Consider the following 18688-nt stretch of genomic DNA (forward strand, 5'->3'; position numbering starts at 1 on the left):
TTGTTGCGCAGAGCTTGGAGGTCCTCTGTGAACCATGCGTTGGAATGGAAAGACTTTTTTTCTTTTTTTTCTTCTAGAGGAGCAATGGAATTTATAGCATTAGTGAGCGTATCCTTGAGGATGTCTGCTAGAATGTTAGGATCTTGTGGGAAATGTGGGGCGAGGCATAGGGTGTTGAGAAGGGGCGTAAGTTGCCTGCAGTTAATTTTTTTTTGGGGCTTCTGGCTAAGGTGGCAGATTTATGTACTAGTGTTTTTTTGGTAGGTATCGTGGGGATAGAGAATTGTATTCAGCTGTGATCTGTCCAGGGGAGGAATGTATTGGATGTTATAGAGGAGTTGCAGTTATGGTCGGCCAGCCAATCTAGAGTTCTGCCTTTGGTGTGGGTGGGTGACACGATTTTTTGTGTCAAGTCTAAGTTGGAGAGGTCCTTAAGGAAGGAGATTGCTGTTTTGTCCCCTTCCAGGCACATCCATTCCCACCCTCCAGACTGCTCCTTATCTGCCCAGACATAGTGTTACTGTCCATCCCTACACCCACAGGCAGTTCCCACCAATCACATGCACGAACGAGGACAGGAAGTAAGAAGGGAGAGGCAATGTCTAGGTGTAGATGGAGGAGAGGATATAAAGGAGATTAGATCAACTAGGAGTAAGGTTTTGGTTGATTTTTTTAAGTTTTCTCTGAGAATGTGCGTGATTTGCCCTTGAAAATCGGCTGGGAGTCCTGGGGGCCGGTAGATGACGTGGATATTAATGGTGTTGTTGTGAGAGAGAGGTAGTTTGGCCGATAGTATGTCTGCATTCCCTTCACATGTGCGGGGTGTGGGTCTGATATGATGGATGTCTTTATAGATTAAGGCAACACCCCCGCTGATTTTGTTGGTCTGTCTTGCCTAAGGATGGAGTAGCCTTCTGGCACGGCTAAAATAATGGCGGGCCTGAAGCTTCATGTAGCCAGGTCTCTCTGATGGCTAGCAGGTCTAGGTCGAGACTGGAGATGAGCTCATTGATTTGTAAGTCATGGGCAGTGAGCGATTGAGTGTTAAGTAATGCGCATTTGAGTATTGGCGCTATCTGACTTCTGTTAGGAGGCTGCTGTTTTGTTTGTTTTTTCTGCTTGAAGTTGGATGGGATGGATGATTTAGGAGTGGGCGTAAAGCTAGTACACGGTGGGAAGACGTGAGGAATGCTGGCTATAAGGTTGTGAGAGACGGATGTGCGGGAACCTAGTCTGTAGTTTCTGTGTGATGTTGGAATGTGTTGCGAGGAGAAGGACCTAGGTAGCGTGCGCGTCCTCAGTCTGCACAGACTGGTGCAACTATTAGGTATAGAGGTGTGAGGATGCGTGGTGTCGGGACTAGAGTGAGAGGGTGTGGAGTTTGTGTTGGACGGCGTCATGATGCTGGAGCTAGGTAAGCAAGAGTGTAGATACTGTCGTCCATATATTGTGGTGGCGAGAAGTGTGCCTATGAGTAGTAGAGTGTTAATCTGGTGGTGCAGCCCTGGTAACATGCTGGAGTAGTCTGTTGTGCACGTGCAGGGAGGCGGGATGGAGCAGAGGTGGTTCTGGTAGTGCGATGCGCTAGCTGCCTAGAGGATATCAGATGGCAGAAATGTGCGAAAAGCATTCACTGTCCACAAATACGTAATGAGACATTTTGAATCATGAATATGAGATTTTAGCATTGCATTGCGACATGTGCAAACGTAGGCAAAAGTACTGGTACAAGGAGTGGCTTACAAGATAGAATCATATTGTGATTTACGCAATTCAGAGTCTGGGGGCAATGCAGAGCAGTCTTGGTGTGAAGTGTTCTACTCACGTAGCCTTCGAGTCCAGGGAGGGCCTCAGTGAGGGAGTGTTGGCTCTGTGACTCCAGAGGCGAACAGGGGCAAACAGGAAGGGCCTTGCTCTCTGGGCCTTCCTCGATTGGGCCGGCTTCCGCCTGCCGGCGGGCTGGCACGCAGAAGAATGAGACGCATTGCTAGGCAACGCAGTAAACAACAATGGCGGCGGCCATTTTGGGAGGCTCTTTCGGCGGCATGGTGCAGGCAGTGGGCTTCGGGTGCCTGGGGAGATTAACTTCGCACTCGTGGGTGAAGGGCTCACCTAAGGAAGCACAGGTAGTGCTTCACAGTGACTGCTCCAGCAGCGCTGTACAGATGGGCACGGCTGCTCCTGCAGACCTTGTGGAAGGTAGGCCGTCGATCGGGGCTGGGGAGGCATCAAAGGCTGGATCCTCCCGGTGCGAGGAGGGCTCCTGCCCTGTAGAGATGCTGCCTGAAGTGAGGGGCAAACAGGAAGGGCCTTGCTCTCTGGGCCTTCCTCGATTGGGCCAGCTTCCGCCTGCCGGCAGGCTGGCACGCAGAAGAACGAGACGCGTTGCTAGGCAATGCAGTAAACAACAATGGCGGCGGCCATTTTGGGCGGCTCTTTCGGCGGCGTGGTGCAGGCAGTGGGCTTCAGGTGCCTGGGGAGATTCACTGCGCACTCGTGGATGAAGGGCTCACCTAAGGAAGCACAGGGAGTGCTTCACAGTGACTGCTCCAGCAGCGCTGTACAGATGGGCACGGCTGCTCCTGCAGACCTTGTGGAAGGTAGGCGATCGATCGGGGCTGGGGGAGGCATCAAAGGCTGGATCCTCCCGGTGCGCAGAGGGCTCCTGCCCTGTAGAGATGCTGCCTGAAGTGAGGGGCAGGGGCAAACAGGAAGGACCTTGCTCTCTGGGCCTTCCTCGATTGGGCCAGCTTCCGCCTGCCGGTGGGCTGGCACGCAGAAGAACGAGACACGTTGCTAGGCAACGCAGTAAACCACAATGGATGCGGCCATTTTGGGAGGCTCTTTCGGCGGCGTGGTGCAGCCAGTGGGCTTCAGGTGCCTGGGGAGATTCACTGCGCACTCGTGGGGAAGGGCTCACCTAAGGAAGCACAGGGAGTGCTTGACAGCGACTGCTCCAGCAGCGCTGTACAGATGGGCACTGCTGCTCCTGCAGACCGTGTGGAAGGTAGGAGGTCGATCGGGGCTGGGGGAGGCATCAAAGGCTGGATCCTCCCGGTGCGAGGAGGGCTCCTGCCCTGTAGAGATGCTGCCTGAAGTGAGGGTAGGGGCAAACAGGAAGGGCCTTGCTCTCTGGGCCTTCCTCGATTGGGCCGGCTTCCGCCTGCCGGCGGGCTGGCACGCAGAAGAATGAGACGCATTGCTAGGCAACGCAGTAAACAACAATGGCGGCGGCCATTTTGGTAGGCTCTTTTGGCGGCTTGGTGCAGGCAGTGGGCTTCGGGTGCCTGGGGAGATTCACTGCGCACTCGTGGGTGAAGGGCTCACCTAAGGAAGCACAGGTAGTGCTTCACAGCGACTGCTCCAGCAGCGCTGTACAGATGGGCACGGCTGCTCCTGCAGACCGTGTGGAAGGTAGGCGGTCGATCGGGGCTGGGGGAGGCATCAAAGGCTGGATCCTCCCGGTGCGAGGAGGGCTCCTGCCCTGTAGAGATGCTGCCTGAAGTGTGCAGTGGCCCAAGGGAGAAGCACTCTGTGCATCAATCTGGAGCGTATGTCCGGTGCCTTGCGACATGCATGGGGGCGGCAAGGGGACACCGGAAAATTCAGATTTTTTGCCCCACTTTTTGGGGGCTATGCGTTTTGTGGTATAGATGGTCATGAACCATGATGCTTTAAGGCTGGGAATGCCCCCTTTGTGTGGTATGCTCCAATAAACTGTGATTTGTGTTTCCAAAAATGTAAACTGTTGTCAGACTATTATTCACTGGCTGCTCTGGTTTTGGTTCCCAAGGTATGTCATCCTCACAAGACATTGGGTGGGGGAGGGGCCGCCAATGGAGGCTGAAACCGCTATGTAAATGTTTTTATCTTCTGAGTAGGTCTGGTGTTGTTTTTGCAATTGTGTATCTTTATAGTGTGTCATAGCCTCCTAAGTGGCCCAAAGAGGACAAATAAGGGACTGGCAACCTTCCACCTTAAGAGAATCAGACTGGTTCTGCCTTAACAGGGAAGCAGACTAGCCACACCCACCCGTCACCAGGCCCCCTCCCCTCTCTACGCCAATGACACAGCCTTGAAGCATACGCTGCAGCAGGAGGACGGCAGAGAGCTGAGCCACTGCAAAGCATCCCCGGGACCTGGTACCTGCCGGAGACATCAATGCGCCCCCGGAAAAAGAGCGACGGCCGGCATCCTAGCCATATTCACTTGTATATACCTACCTAGACCTATATGGTGCAGAGACGCAACAACCGACACCATTGCACTCTAACGCCGAGTGCCCAATGAATGCACGCCGAGGTGCTGCCTAGACCCGACTGTGGCTGCATCTGCGGGCGTGTGTTCCATCTCCGGGGCACCCACTTCCTCCTCCATCCTTTTTTGTTTCCTGCTCAAAGCCTTTGCACAACCCGAAGCACAGCCTACGGCCGGCTTCGCTGCATGAAGGTAGACCGCCAGCTGGCCCCTCAGACTCTCAGGCCACAGCTGAGCTGAACACATAAATATACATTACGTCTATTTTGTCCATCGCCCCCTCCCGCTGAGCCCGGAGCCGCCGTTTCTCTGCCAGGATGGCGGAGGTCAACGAATGCAGCATCAAGGTGCTTTGCCGGTTTCGCCCCTTGAACCAGTCGGAAATCGTGCGAGGGGACAAATTCATCCCCCTCTTCCAGGGAGACGACTCGGTCATCATGGGGGTAAGTCGCTGACGCTCGAGGCCCCGGACCCCGCCTTCCCCGCGCTGTCAGTCCCTGGGGACAGGGAGGGGGGGGGGTGTCTAGGAGCCACTGCCCACCCGAACTTTTGCACAAATCAATCCCTCGCGTCACCCCCAGAAAAGTACTTAGAATGTTGCATTTGCTTTTTTACAGCGCCTTCTTGCTACGGACTGAGTCTTCGCCGCACTGCCTGCACATTGACAGACATAACATTGTGGTACCCCTTTTAATTAACCTGCCCTCGCCCTCCACCCCCTAAACTCGTGTGTCTGCGATGAAGAGCTGTCATGTGGTTCTGCGCTTCAAATGGCTACCTGGGCAATCTCTATTGGAAATGCCATGTAGAGGCTGCGGGTATAATGGGCGTGCGATGCAGTACCAGCAGCCACCTCTCCGGCGGATGCGTCCTTTAAGTGGCTGGGTGTGGCCCATGGGGTGCCCATGCCATGCTGGCCTAAAAGGAATCCGAGCCTGGGTGTAAGGGGCTTGCTGCATCTTCCTTCTGCACTGACTCTAGGCGCTGCGTCCCAGCGATGACCCCGGCCGCTGCATTTCCCTTCTGCTTCGCCCTTACTGCTTAGAGGGGGCTGCACCGCACTAGCCGGGCTCGCCGGCCTTTCTCTCTAGGCCAGGCGGGGTCCTCCTGCCATCCACCTATCCGATGCTAGTGGCCCAGCTTGCAGGCAAGGGCAGCATTGTAGTGCCAGGCAGGGGGACGTGGTCTGTGTTCTGCATCCCCAGTACTGGAGTATTGCCACTGTCCCCTCCCCCACCCCACACAGTCACATTGCAAGAACACTTTATGAATCGAACACTTCCCTTTTCCTGAATATAGTTGAAACACATGCAAGGTATATTCCAAATAAAATAGGGTTCTGATTGGGCCTCCGTGTATTTTCATGATAGGGAAAGGGTTAAGCTGACTTTGCCGGTGATGTGACCTCAAAGGAGTGGGTGCAGCGCCTTCGCTTCCAGATACTGTGAGAATACCACTTTTGCCTTTTAGCACCGTGGGGTGTCCTGCACTGCGGTGAGAGCGTCCTCGCTGCTTCCCGCCAGTGTGCACACATTCAGCACTGCATGCAGTGATGCCAACTGGCACCCCATACCCATTGGCGTTACCTTTCTGCTTATTCAGCAGATGCCGATTAGTGCCGGGTGAGCTGAAGCCCTACCCCTGCCAAAGGGCACAGAACAACCGGGTACTGCAGGGCACGCGGCCCGAGCCGGGCCAGAAATCTAGAACTGGGAGCCGTGTACTTTCAATGCAAAATGGTCGACCCATCTAACCCCAGAGCCTGTCAAATGTATGTCCCCACCCTCGGCCGCTTTTAGATGTCGCTAGAGTCCCTTACGCTCAGACGAGATGGATACAATCTAATGTGATTTAAGTGGTCTTGCCTAGCGCCCGTCTGCAACTATTGGTGCCCTCGCTGTGCTTGGCTCTGTAACAAAAGGGGGCTTGGGTTCGTTAGTGGCACAGTGGAAAAGGCATATACGAAAACCTGTGGTGTTGATGGCCAAAGGTTGGAAGTACCCGGTTCCTGAGTGCCAATCAGCTTTTGGGCTTACTGCACAAAAACACCCAGACTCGCTTGCAGTGGGAAAGGTCGCTTTAATGTGACAGGCCAAAGCTCAAAATAAATGCTAACCTGGCTCCTGGCCTTACAGACTAAAATAACTGCTTTAACAATTTGCCAAAACATTAAATAAATAACTCTTTATGTCCCCAATAAATAAATAAATGAATACAACTTCCTCCCTACCTATCCCCAGGTCCTTACGTCCCCTTACCATCTTCTCAAGCCCTCGTTCCCACTTTCTCCCATCATCTCCCCGGGGCCATGCCCCTCCATCTTCAAGACCTTCCCCTCTTGCACCCCCGGGGTAGCCCATTCGTGCAAACAGCACCACCCCCATCCTTACCCGCGCTATTCCCCCATTGTGCTTGCCCCCCCTCATCCAAAGGGGCCATGCACCCGGCACCAAAAAAAAACCTCCCCTGAGGTGTTCTTTTCTGCCCTACCACCACTACTACTTCCAACTCTTTACCATGTCCCCCACCTGCAACGTCAAATCCAAGAGGTAGTAGCTAGTTTTATAAACCGACAAATGAACCCCGTCCTCCCTGAAAACCTCAAAATTCTCATATACAATCTCCTTGTGCTCCAAAACTTACACTGCTGCCAAGCCACAAAACTTTATCATCTCCCTATTTATTTTCTTTCTTGTCCGCTCTACTGCACCCTCACTTACTGCCCCCCTCCACACTCTCCTCGTTAACAACTTAGTCCATATCAAACTTACTTTAGGCCATATCTCCGTAAGCCATACCAGGTCCCTTTACATTTTCCTCAGCAGAGCTACACCCGTATCCCGTACCAGGTCATTCTCCCCAGCGTGTATGATCAAACCATCCGGGACCCCGAAACGCTCCTTCATCCTTGCCAGCATGGGCAGCAGTTGATCCCAGCGCAGCCCCCCAAGACCCTACCACCTCACAATCGCCACCTTATATCTGCATCCCAATTGCGTGCCAAAAATCCTCTTCTCTGCCTCTCTACCCGCTCACTTCACAATAGAATGTCCGACAATCCAGATCTGCAGTATCTGCCCCGGCCTCCTTGCGGTCTCTGAAAAAGAAATCACATTGACACTCCAACATCCCTCGCCCCCTCAACCCTCCGCCCTCCCCTCAAACCTTCTACCCCATCTCATCCAGAACCTTTCCTCAGATCCCTAATATATCCCTTATACTTCCCCAACCTCCATCGGCCCAAGCTCTTAACCTTGTCCTTTGATAGCCCCGAACGGTTACCCTCTCAGATGTTGCACCCATCCTAAATGAATGAGTTCGAAACTCCTCCGGGTTCTCCCCTACTACCACCAATGCCTTCCATAGCACCCCCAGCACTTGTGCTGCTGACACTCCCAACCCATCCTAATCCTGGAACACCAGCCCCAACCTGCCCCCGGATAGATCCTTCCATGCCAAACCTGACCTGACCGGGCACAGCTCCTTACCTCCCCACCACAGCGATACCCAGCAGCCCCTCCCTTTCTGATCCGTCTTTGACCTTCCAATCCTAATTTCCAGCCCCAAATCCGAGAAATAGACATCTTCCCACTGCAACTCCCCTACTCCTCCCTTTACCCCCACAAGTTCTGACACCATGAATGCCAAAAAAAACAGCCACGTAAAACAAACCTGAAACATAACTCCTTCCCGAGCCGACCAGCAGACCCCTTCCAAACCCCGCATAAACTGACCAACAGGGCTGCCGATACTGGCCTTCTGCTATCCTTCTCCCTCCTATTTTCCCTCGCCCAGCCCTCTAGCATCCTACTCGCCATTTCCCCACCACTCGGCTAGAAGCCCCAAAACCATTTGCCATAGAAGGCTATTCCTGCCAACTTCCCAGCTATAGTTGCCTTCGACCAACCCTTATCCATACACCACAAAAGGAAATTGACCACATTATCCCTTCTGTGTTCCTCAGCATCCTCCCTACCCCTCCAGCTACGCACTCCCCCCATCAAGAATTCTTCCCATGCTCTCCTATAGGCCGCGCTAGACGCCAGAGCTAGCGAACCCTCCACTAAGGACAGCACTCGCAACTTCCTATCTTCCACAGCTCGTCGAGGATCCCCTGCCCCCTCTGGTCAGCCCCTGGTGCCAATCCACGGAATCTCTGCCATTGAAAACGAGATAGTGCATCAGCGATGCCATTATCCTGGCACGTGTGTTGCCCTGAACACCACATTCCATTCCATGCAGCGCAAAACAAACTCCCTCATTAGCCTCGCCACCCTCTGGTCCTTGGCCGACTTACTGCCTGTTAACCACATTGACCACGCATTCATTGTCCACATTGAAATGAACTTTCCTGTTCTCAAATTCCCTGCCCCACAGTTCCAATGCCACCAACAAACGAAAGAACTCAAGAAATGCTATGCTTCTACCCTCCTTTAGCCACTGCAGCGGCCACTTCTCTGCACACCATCTGCCCCCCCAGAAAACTCCAAAACCCCCCCGTTCCTGCCGCATCTGAAAATATTTGCAACTCCCATGCTACCGGATCCCGTTGTAATCACATGGACACCCCGTTAAAGCCTTCCAGGAAGTGCAACCAAATTCTACAGTCTTCACGCACGGCCCCTGACACCCTTACCCGATGATGTGGGCACTTTGCTCCTGCCATAGACCGCGACATGTTCCTACAAAAAGTGCGCCCCAGGGCCACTACCCTACATGCAAAATTCAAATGCTCCACTAGCTGCTGCATCTCCAATAAGGTCATTTTCCGCACAACCACCACCTTTTCCAACAAACCTACCAACCACCTCACCTTGTTGTACGGCAAGTGTGAGGTCATAGCCACCAAGTCCAATTCGATCCCCAAAAAAGTCAAAACCACCGCTGGCCCTTCCGTTTTATCCTCTGCCAATGGTACCCCCCATTCCCGCATCAGAGCCTGAAAAGTCCCCAACATGTTCTTGCACTCTAATTCATTGCCTGCCCCGCTCATGAACAAAAAATTGTCCAGGTAACGCAGAACACTTTCTACCCCAAAGCTATACTTAAAAACCCACTGCAAAAATGAACTAAAACGCTCAAACAAGCTCGAGCCGGGTAACTCTTCTTCCGGTGAACTCGGGGCGTCCGCTCTGCTGCTCCGTTGCTGTCCTCTCGGCGGGGCCGTGGAAACCCCTGCCTGCTCCTCTCTTCTTGGGTGAGGGGTCCTCACCTCCACCCTTTGGTTATCCGCGCTAGGGGCCGTGCTGCGCCCTCTAGGCTGCTCCCGAATATCCTGAAGAGGGGTCATTCTTAAGCCCTCCCTTGGCTGCTCCTGAAGAACCGTGGGGGATGCCCCAAGCCCTCCACCTGAAGCCCTCCTAAACGGGTAAGCCGTTCCGCACCTCTCCCTCTCCTCACTGCTCTCTGGTGACCGCTCCCTCCTTCTAGCCCTCACACTCTTCTGTAAATACCGCTCCTACCTCTCTACGCTACCGTCCCCTTCTGCACCCCAGCACCCCTACCCTCCTCCTCTGCCCAACCATCACCCCTCTGCAAATTCCCCTCTCCTCCTTCCTCCCCCGCACCCTCCTCCCCCAAAACCCTCCTTGATCTATCTCCCTCTTCCCCGGCCCCCTTTGATGCTCTCCTGGGAGCCTCCCTCTTGCTCCACCTACCCCATGCCTCCCAGGCCCCCCCTCTACCAGCCGCAGGGCTACATGCGACCATCCCGGCAAGTGCCCCATCCGCCGCAGCTCACCGCAGCTCACCACTGCGGCCTCCCTACATCTTCCTCCCTTCCTCCCGTAACCTCTGACACAGCCCCCTCGAGCTGTGCTCTGGAAGCCCTGTTGATAATTGCAAGGGCCTCCCTCAATGCCTTGGCATTAATTAGCCCCTTCTTGCTTGCCCCTGGACCCACCATCCTGCACCCCGCCTGCGCACTGCCCTACCCAACCGAAAATGCTAGCAAAGCCCCCCGAGTCCACTTCCCCAGCCCGCTGCCCGACCTCCTGCGCGGCCCCTTTAAGGCACTCGCACTGCCTCCACCCGCAACTCCCAGCTGCTGCAATACTACGATGGGCGCCGGCCGCTAGAGCTTGCGCGCCTGCCAAACAAATGGACCTCCCTCCCCGCAACCCACACCCACAACAGGCCCCCCAGCTGGCCTGAGACCGGATCGCCGGCAGGACACCCGCTCCCCGCAGTGTGGACACTGCCGCCCGCAGCACCGAGAGGACAAAGCCCCCCAGCCGCAGCTCCCTCACCTACAAGAGCACTCCACCCCCCACCCTACAACCTGCCCCAAAGACCGCGGTAAGGGGGGGTACCTTATGTACGGTACCCCCAACTATTCTCCTAATTAATAATATCATCTACTTTTCTTTTTTCTTTTTTTTTTGGAACCTGGCACTAACCTGCCCACCCACTATCCACTAACAGCTATACTCCTCCGCCTCTCACCTCCGCTAAACGCACCAGCAGGCCCAGAAACGCAGGGAAGGCTCGAGAGCAGGCGACCAGGACAAAAGCTGGTCCTCAACCGTCGCCTGCTCCCGAACCTTCCCTGCCCCCTTAGATAACCCCCGAGATGCGCTATGTGCAGGCCAGCTCACTGGCCTGTGCAGCGCCCAAAACCACCCCGGGGGGAAACGCTATGTGTTCCCCCCAGACACCCCCTTTCCATGGGTTTGAGAGAGAAACTTGGGAGTATGTATTCCACAGGGAAGAGCCCAAGATGTGATAGACTACAGCGCTTTTTTGATAGACTTTCCAGCACTTTGTGACAAATGCAATGACAGATGCAAACTAGGCTGGGGCACTCATCACGAATTGGGCGGTAGCCCTTAAATGTGGCGGTAATGGTGTTACCGCTGCATCTACCGCTCCGCCCAATCTCGAGTCTGCCGTGTTTACCCCCAGCTCAGATCAGAGTAAACATGCTGGGAAAATGCTGGTGGTATTACTGCACAGTAATTGCAGCAAAAAGTCCCTATTGGGTTCAATGTACTCAGTGGGGAATGGGGAGCACCCCAACCCGCGATCGGGCAGGAATACCACCGGATGGGTGGGCGCTAACGCAAATAAAGTTGGACGGTATCCCAGCCAGGATACCGCCCAACTTGTGATGAGGCCCCGGGTGTCTTAAATTTGCAGGAGTATTTAGGGCATTTATTGTAGTATTTGGTTAGATCGTGGCAGGTGGAGGCAAAAGTAATTAGTACTTGTGTTGCAGTGAGGCAGCACCCGATTGGTTACCCACTAGGCCGTACGTATCAAGTTATGTGGCTCATACATTTACCATGCTCCTAGGATGTCTGTTCTCTCGCTGGTCCTGTCTCTCTGGTCTCATGCTTACCATCTTTCGTACCGCCTAACCTGCTGCCTCTAGTCTACACTGAAAACCACCTCACTGCTCACTGCTCTTCACCTTTGAATCTTGTCTCAAGATACATCCCGTCTCATCCCTCATTTTGCATGCTTCCTTGTTTTGCACCATCCCCACACATGTCGGCATGCCTCATTCTCCATCTGGCAGGTTGCTTGTCCTTTGTCACTGTCAATAGCTTCTGCTCCCCTCCTGATGCCCTCCTCCACTCGCAAAGCAATTCCTCTCCCAATTAGTTCCTGGGACTACAAAGCCCATGATGCCCAGTGGTCGACGTGGGCGGGAGCGGTTGACAGAGGTGCTCCTTCACTTTAAAAAAAAAAGTTGTACTTGATCATATACTTTTATTTGATATAGAAACCGTTCTGGAATGTTTTCGTTTTGAAATAAAAGTGTAGGAAGATGTTGAAACATTCCCTTAAACACCAGGTGTGTTTGTTTGGGGGTTTGATTTGTGCGTGGCCATTGTGTTTTTGGGGATGGGGACAAGCCATCAGGGAACATATTTCTACGACTTCTTTTTGTACACTTCGATCACTGATGATATGATATATGATTGGCTATTTATAACGCGCTTAATACCAAGAAGTTTCTAAGCACGGACCCGGGGATCGAACCTGTGTTGCTCTGTGTTGTCTTGCTTCTAAGGCGAGCACTTTGCTCCCGAGCTATCCCCCCAAGACAAGGGATGCCGGTCCTGGTGTTCCAATGCCTTTAGCATTTGATAAGTCATTCGATATTCTGCCACTGAGGAAAATAAGGCACCACGTTGTCCACCAAGATTGTTGATTAGGACTTAGAATCCTCATTCGGAAATGTTTACCTGAAGAGCATATTCCAGTAAGACCCACAGCACTTCCCATCACAGTGGGATAATGATGTCAGGCAGCATGAGCAAGGACGAGCGATGCGAAGGATCAGGAATAAGGAACACCAGGAAAGATTTCCAATATTGACCAGCAGTCAAGTGATCAGCAGCAACGTCCACTGACAAGGGTTTAGGAATATTGACCGTGGGAGGCATTCCCAGTAATGACCAACAGGCAGGGCTAGCAATGCTGACCATCTTATAGGGATTTAATATAATAAATTAGCAGTAGATGAGCATTGAGAGCAGGCCGGGGATGAGCATTAATGAAGATCTTCAGACTTTGTGAGCCAAATAATTACACACCAGGCAGCTCTGGCATTGTATGTGTTTCCAACATATCTTCAACCCCCCCTTAGTGTGCAGATATAACCCCACACTCCCTTCACAGGTGCATCCCCACCCCCCATCAGCGGCCCAACCTGCACATCTCCGCAGTTGTCACTATCAGCCTACCACATTCCCCACCTAGCCACACTCCACATGCGCCACTGCGTCCCCAAGCCACCCCTTCCAGGCACATCCATTCCCACCCTCCAGACTGCTCCTTATCTGCCCAGACATAGTGTTACTGTCCATCCCTACACCCACAGGCAGTTCCCACCAATCACATGCACGAACGAGGAGAGGAAGTAAGAAGGGAGAGGCAACGTCTAGGTGGTAGATGGAGGAGAGGATATTAAGGAGAGGACAAGAAGAGCTATGTTTGATACATCGCTAGCTTTTTAGCTAGAAGATCTGCATTCTAATTCCGGCTTCCCGACTTGACCAAAATGATGTGATCTTGGGTGCATAATTGTATCTCCCTGTACTGCAATTTCCTTATCTGCATAACCTGTGAGTGCTTAGCAATACACTGAACATCATCATTAAGTGCATCATTAAGTGCTACATTAAGTGAAAAAAGAGGGGATGAGAGGGATGGGACAAACGCAGCCTATCAGTGAAGTTGCCAACTTTAGAACTAGAAGGTCCAGCTTCTCACCCAGACTTCTATGTGTCACCAACATTCTGCCCATGAGCAAATCACTGATCACCAGTATAAAGTGTAATATTACACCAAAAAGACTGGCGAGGAGAAGTATGGCCTAGTGGCGTAATCATAGACCCTGGAACCAGAAGAAGGGAATACGATCATGGTTATCATTTTCTTGTAGCAGTTGTTGCCCCTATTTTGCTGGTTTCAACCGTGTGTGAATTTCGATTTTGGTCGTTTTAATATCTGGGTGTTAGTGCCCTTATCAATCATTGTTCATTAGCCAGCCGCAGTCACAGGTTATTATTATACTCTGGCGTATTCAGGGGTCAAGGCTTGGTACTGCTTCCGCAAACCTTATCATTTCGATTAAACATTCTCAGTGCTGCTAATCCCTGCTTCTTGGAACTCTTATGTGACAAATGTGGGACTACTTAGAAATGAATTCACTGAACATTAGCATGAAATGCAATATTACATAAATAAAAAAAGCCAAGAAGAGGAAATGGAGGGGTCGTAGTGATGGGTCAAGTTGCTAACTTTGAAATCAGAAGCTTTACTTCCGTTCTTCACCCAAGTGGTTTGATCTTTGGCAAAATACTTACTCCCTTTGGTTCAGTTTCCATATGTGCCCTGTTTTGTTGATCTTTTTTGTTGATTTTCTTTTCTTTTATTGTTTAAAGCGCTGACCTAGCTCGAGAGCAGCAGAGCACTGTACAGAGTGTGGGTAGCCAGCATTTCCGCCGGCATTTTTTAACAGTAGCGCAGTACTTTGAGTTGTGGTCTGTGCATCGGTCTGTGTGTCCATTGGGGGTAGTAGTCCTTGGTCGGGTGGTGTTCATCTTGTTGATGTGTTTTCTTTACTGTTACAATGTCAGAGCAGAAGCAGACACACTCAGAGTGGGCCCAATCATTACATAGCGTGCTAGCTAAGTTATTTGTCACTAGTTTATTCAATTAAACATGTGTGAAGTCTGATTTGCCGCACAAGAAGCCTGAGCCCACTGGACCCTGTAATGCAAGAATTATTTCCAAAGTATTTTTCAACTATTTCATGAACAACAACAACAACAAAGGAAGGGAAGACTCTCTCATGGATACAAGGATAGGGGACGAGAGCATGCAATCTGAAAGTCAAGTGACCTCCCAAGTCAGTGTGACTTGTAGAGAACAAACTATTTTAAACGACAATTAGTTAAGGAATTAAAGAGTTTATACAGAGGTCTTGGTAGGTGTACATACATTGCATGACAAGCAACAATATTAGTAAATAGAAGGCAGACGCAAAATATATCAACAGTTAGACCCTCAAGAAAAACAATACAAATCAATTCAACAATTTATTAAGATACATTTGTAAAAAATCTCAATAGTGAGATCATACTACAAAGATTTTTTTCTTAAAACACACATTAATTGTAAGTGACAGAAAAACTTCTAAATTGAAAAAGGGGTGTTACATACATCCATTGTATTATAAAGCAACATTAGAGAGAGTACACATCTTTCTGTTTTATAGACCCTTAGTAAGTCTAAATCTCAACTTCTAGGTTCACTAACACTAGAGGGAAGACTCAACATGTTTCTGTCCTCTAAAGTGTTGTGAGACATTCATCAGGAGAGGTCACAAAAACTAGTGTTTCAAAAAGAATTCAAAAGCACACTGTCTTCTTTCACTGAAGTTTGGATCACGAATTGTCGGGTATAACTGTTGATAAAATATAAAATAAAACAAGAGTAAGGTGTAATTGCTCAACTTTCTTAGGACAAACTCAAGTTGCTAAAGCTCGAGGAAGTCTGAAATTACCTGGTCAAGCTGGTGTAGCTGGTCCTCCGTGGTTCAATGTCCTAATTTGGACTGGTCTTTAAACTCTTGGAGAAATTACATTTCTTCTGTACTGAACCTGTGCATCAATTACATATGGGGATTGTCAGATCGTGACACATAAACTTGCCACTGTTGGGTTCTAACTCAATCTTCATTAAAACCTACTATTTTTAAACGTGTTGCTAGATTAATGCCTCTTGTTGAGGGAATCGTAAATATAGGACTTCTCGACCTTCTAACATCTCTATTTGTAAACAGCACATCAATGTCGTGCAGATGAAAGCACAACAGAGAACTCTTCATTCCTTTTACCTCTAGGAATTTCTTTCCTTAGTTAGACTTTCTTTTAACAGGTCGCTGAGTATCAACAAATGCCGTGATTTCAACCATGTAGAAATTACAGCCGCACTCGATCTCAAGTGCGATCTTGGTACACCAGAAATGCTCTATCTGATGGAGATCTGTAATCATTTTATGGAGAGCTGTTAATGACACCCACATTTAGTGGTTAAATAGTCACTCACACTTAAATATCTAATTTAAATGGTCTTAAGAAATGACTAGATGTATGTCCTATAGATCTACAGCATGAAACATACCTTCTAGATTAACATAACTTCTAGATAGGTGTGGAAAAATGCTCAGGGTGTTTCCTGGACCACGCTATCTGATCATATCTTGTTGGATGACCGATCCACAACGGGTGTGGATCTCCGCTAATATCACTATGGCAGAAGCCTGTAGGTGTAATAGAAACAGACCATAAATAGGCAGTTCATTATCTAAATTCTTAAATGCTCAAACTTCGATTCAATGTATTCACAACGCTAAGCATATCGCATTCAGACTTCATAACTTACCTCCGCTGTTTGGAGGAACCAGGTATGTAAGCTTCCCGATATGTGATTTAAATTCTAAAATCTGTGGAGCTCCGTCATTCAGTTCTTTACGGTGCTAACAAAAAGTCCTGTGCTCGGCAGTATCCGGAAATTGAGGAATCCACTGGAAAAAAAACGACTTCCATCTTGGGAGTATAGAAATGTCCAAGCAAGTCCCTTTTCAGTTTTTACACGAATGTAAAACCAAAGGGTTCAAATTGAAAAGATACCCGTATATGATTATTCATCATGGTAATATGATTCTTCAGAATAAGGCTCTAAATAAATAAACTTCCTCGAGAATAACTCTTCAAGTAGATGTCTTGCTTAAAGTGTACTTGTCCAAGCCTACTGATAAATGAATGGCAGTAACTCCTGTGGTTCTGCAAACCTCCACCACCATTGCGTTAAAAATGTAAACTATTGAATGTTTTTGTTGTGTATGGCAAAAAGTGAGACTAGTCGAGTGTAGTTATCAATTTAGTGGAACTAAACCCCTTGTGGCTTTGACTTTGCAAATGCATAGGTACCTCAAAGTGACATGTACATACTGTGGACCCGCCTACAAATCCCTTTTAAAGCGGCTAGTAGTTGCCCACGTTTGACCACTAAGCATGCTGGATTATCAGGGTTATCTTTATTATTAGATCCTATGCCACTCAATGGCTTCATTCAGGCCCCTTACATCGCATTGTGTTAAAAGAATTAACCTTTGTTCTTTCTCTAGCAAAATCCTGCTTTTCAAATTATGATTATTGCCCTGGATCATCATCAACACCGTCCATTTAAAGTCTTTGTGACTGTAATTTTTCTCTATGAAGTGTTTCACCATCGGGGCCAGCAGCATCTTGTTCTTAATGCAGCTCTAATGTTTGATGATGCATGTTTTTATCTTTCTATTAGTCTTACTTATGTATCTGAGTTGGCAGGGACAAGTAATCATATGCACAGTATACTCCGAATTACAATTAGAGAATTGCTTTTGTTGCCACGGTTGAGTGAGTCCAATGTCTACTTCTTTACACTTGGAAGTGAGTTTACATACGGTACAATGGCTGGAAGGATAATGCCCCGTAGGGGGCTCGAGTCCCCAAGATTGAGTGAGGCTCACTGTCCTTGGAGTTTTCACTTTCACCTTGCTACTACTCACTCGATTACCAATCGTGGTAGACTTTTTGTAGGCAAAAAGAGGAAAAGGTACTCTTGAGTTCGAATCAGTGAACACCTTCCAGTGTTTACAAACAATGTTGCTTATCTTTAGGCTCATATTGGTGAAAGTATTAACACAGACTATTCTTTCGTCTGGTGGCTGCTTACTCTTTTCTTTTAAAAGGGGGCCCCAGTTATTGTTATATGCTCTTTTCGCAGATTTTCTAATCCATTTTTTGGGGTACCCTTTTAGTCTCAATTTTCTCGTTAAGATGTTGGCCTCTTCTTCGAAGGATGTCTGTTGACTACTGTTCCGCTTGACCCTTAAGAATAGGCCATAGGGCAAATTGTCCCTGAGATGTTTCACATGATGGCTCTGGTAATGGAGTAGCGCATTGTTCCTAAACACTGGAAGGTACTGATTCGAACCCAAGTGTACCTTTTCCTCTTTTTGCCTACAAAAGGCAGTAAGCTGAAAGTGAAAACTCCAAGCACAGTGAGCCTCACATAAAAACACGCATCGACGAACATAAGAGCTGCATTAAGAACAAGATACTGCTGGCCCCAATGGTAAAATACTTCGTAGAGAAAAATCATGTTCACAAAGACTTTAAATGAACCATGTTGATGATGATCCAGGGCAATAATCATAATTTAAAAAACAGGATTTTGATAGAGAACTAACAAAGGTACTTTTTTTAACACAAAGCGATGTAAGGGGTCTGAATGGCATAAGATCTAACAATAAAGAAAACCCCGATGATCCAGTATGGTCAATACTCAAAAGTGGGCAACGACTAGCCGCTTTAAAAGGAATTTGTAGGTGGGTCCGCAGTATGTACATGTCACTGTGAGGTACCTATGCATTTGCAAAGTCAAAACCACAAGAGGTTTAGTTCCACTAAATTGATAACTACACTTGACTAGTCTCACTTTTTGCCATAGACAACAAAAACATTCAATAGTTTACATTTTTAACGGCATGGTGGTGGAGGTTTGCAGAACCACAAGAGTTACTGCCATTAATTTTTCAGGAGGCTTGGACGAGTACACTTTAAGCGAGACATCTACTAGAAGAGTTATTCTCAAGGAAGATTTTTTTTGTTTGTTTTTTAGAGCTTAATTTTTAAGAACCATATTACCATGATGAATAATCATATACGGGTTATCTTTTCAATTTGAACCCGTTAGCTCTCCATTCATGTAAAAACTAAAAAAGGACTTGCATGGCCATTTCTATACTCCCAAGATGGAAGTCGTTTTTCCTGTGAATTCCTCTATTTCCAGAACTTCTGAGGACAGGACGTTTTGTTAACACCGTAGAGAACGGAATGCTGGAGCTCCCCGGATTTTCGAATGTAAA

General features: G+C 49.2%; 1 protein-coding gene across 2 annotated transcripts in view; it reads left to right on the forward strand.

The window, feature by feature from the left end:
- Window positions 1-4074: 4074 nt before the first annotated feature.
- The window catches only part of KIF5A (kinesin family member 5A), a 902746-nt gene continuing 888132 nt past the window's right edge, over window positions 4075-18688 (forward strand). Inside the window, exon 1 of one of the 2 annotated variants that reach the window (XM_069653594.1) lies at window positions 4075-4700. In XM_069653594.1, the coding sequence (XP_069509695.1) occupies window positions 4575-4700 (126 nt within the window). In that variant the 5' untranslated portion in view covers window positions 4075-4574. The remainder of the gene's footprint in view (window positions 4701-18688) is intronic. The other variant, XM_069653595.1, reaches the window with a different exon arrangement.

This window comes from Ambystoma mexicanum, chromosome 3q, assembly GCF_040938575.1.
Source record: "Ambystoma mexicanum isolate Mex_15411 chromosome 3q, UKY_AmexF1_1, whole genome shotgun sequence".
NCBI classification, from domain to species: domain Eukaryota; kingdom Metazoa; phylum Chordata; class Amphibia; order Caudata; family Ambystomatidae; genus Ambystoma; species Ambystoma mexicanum.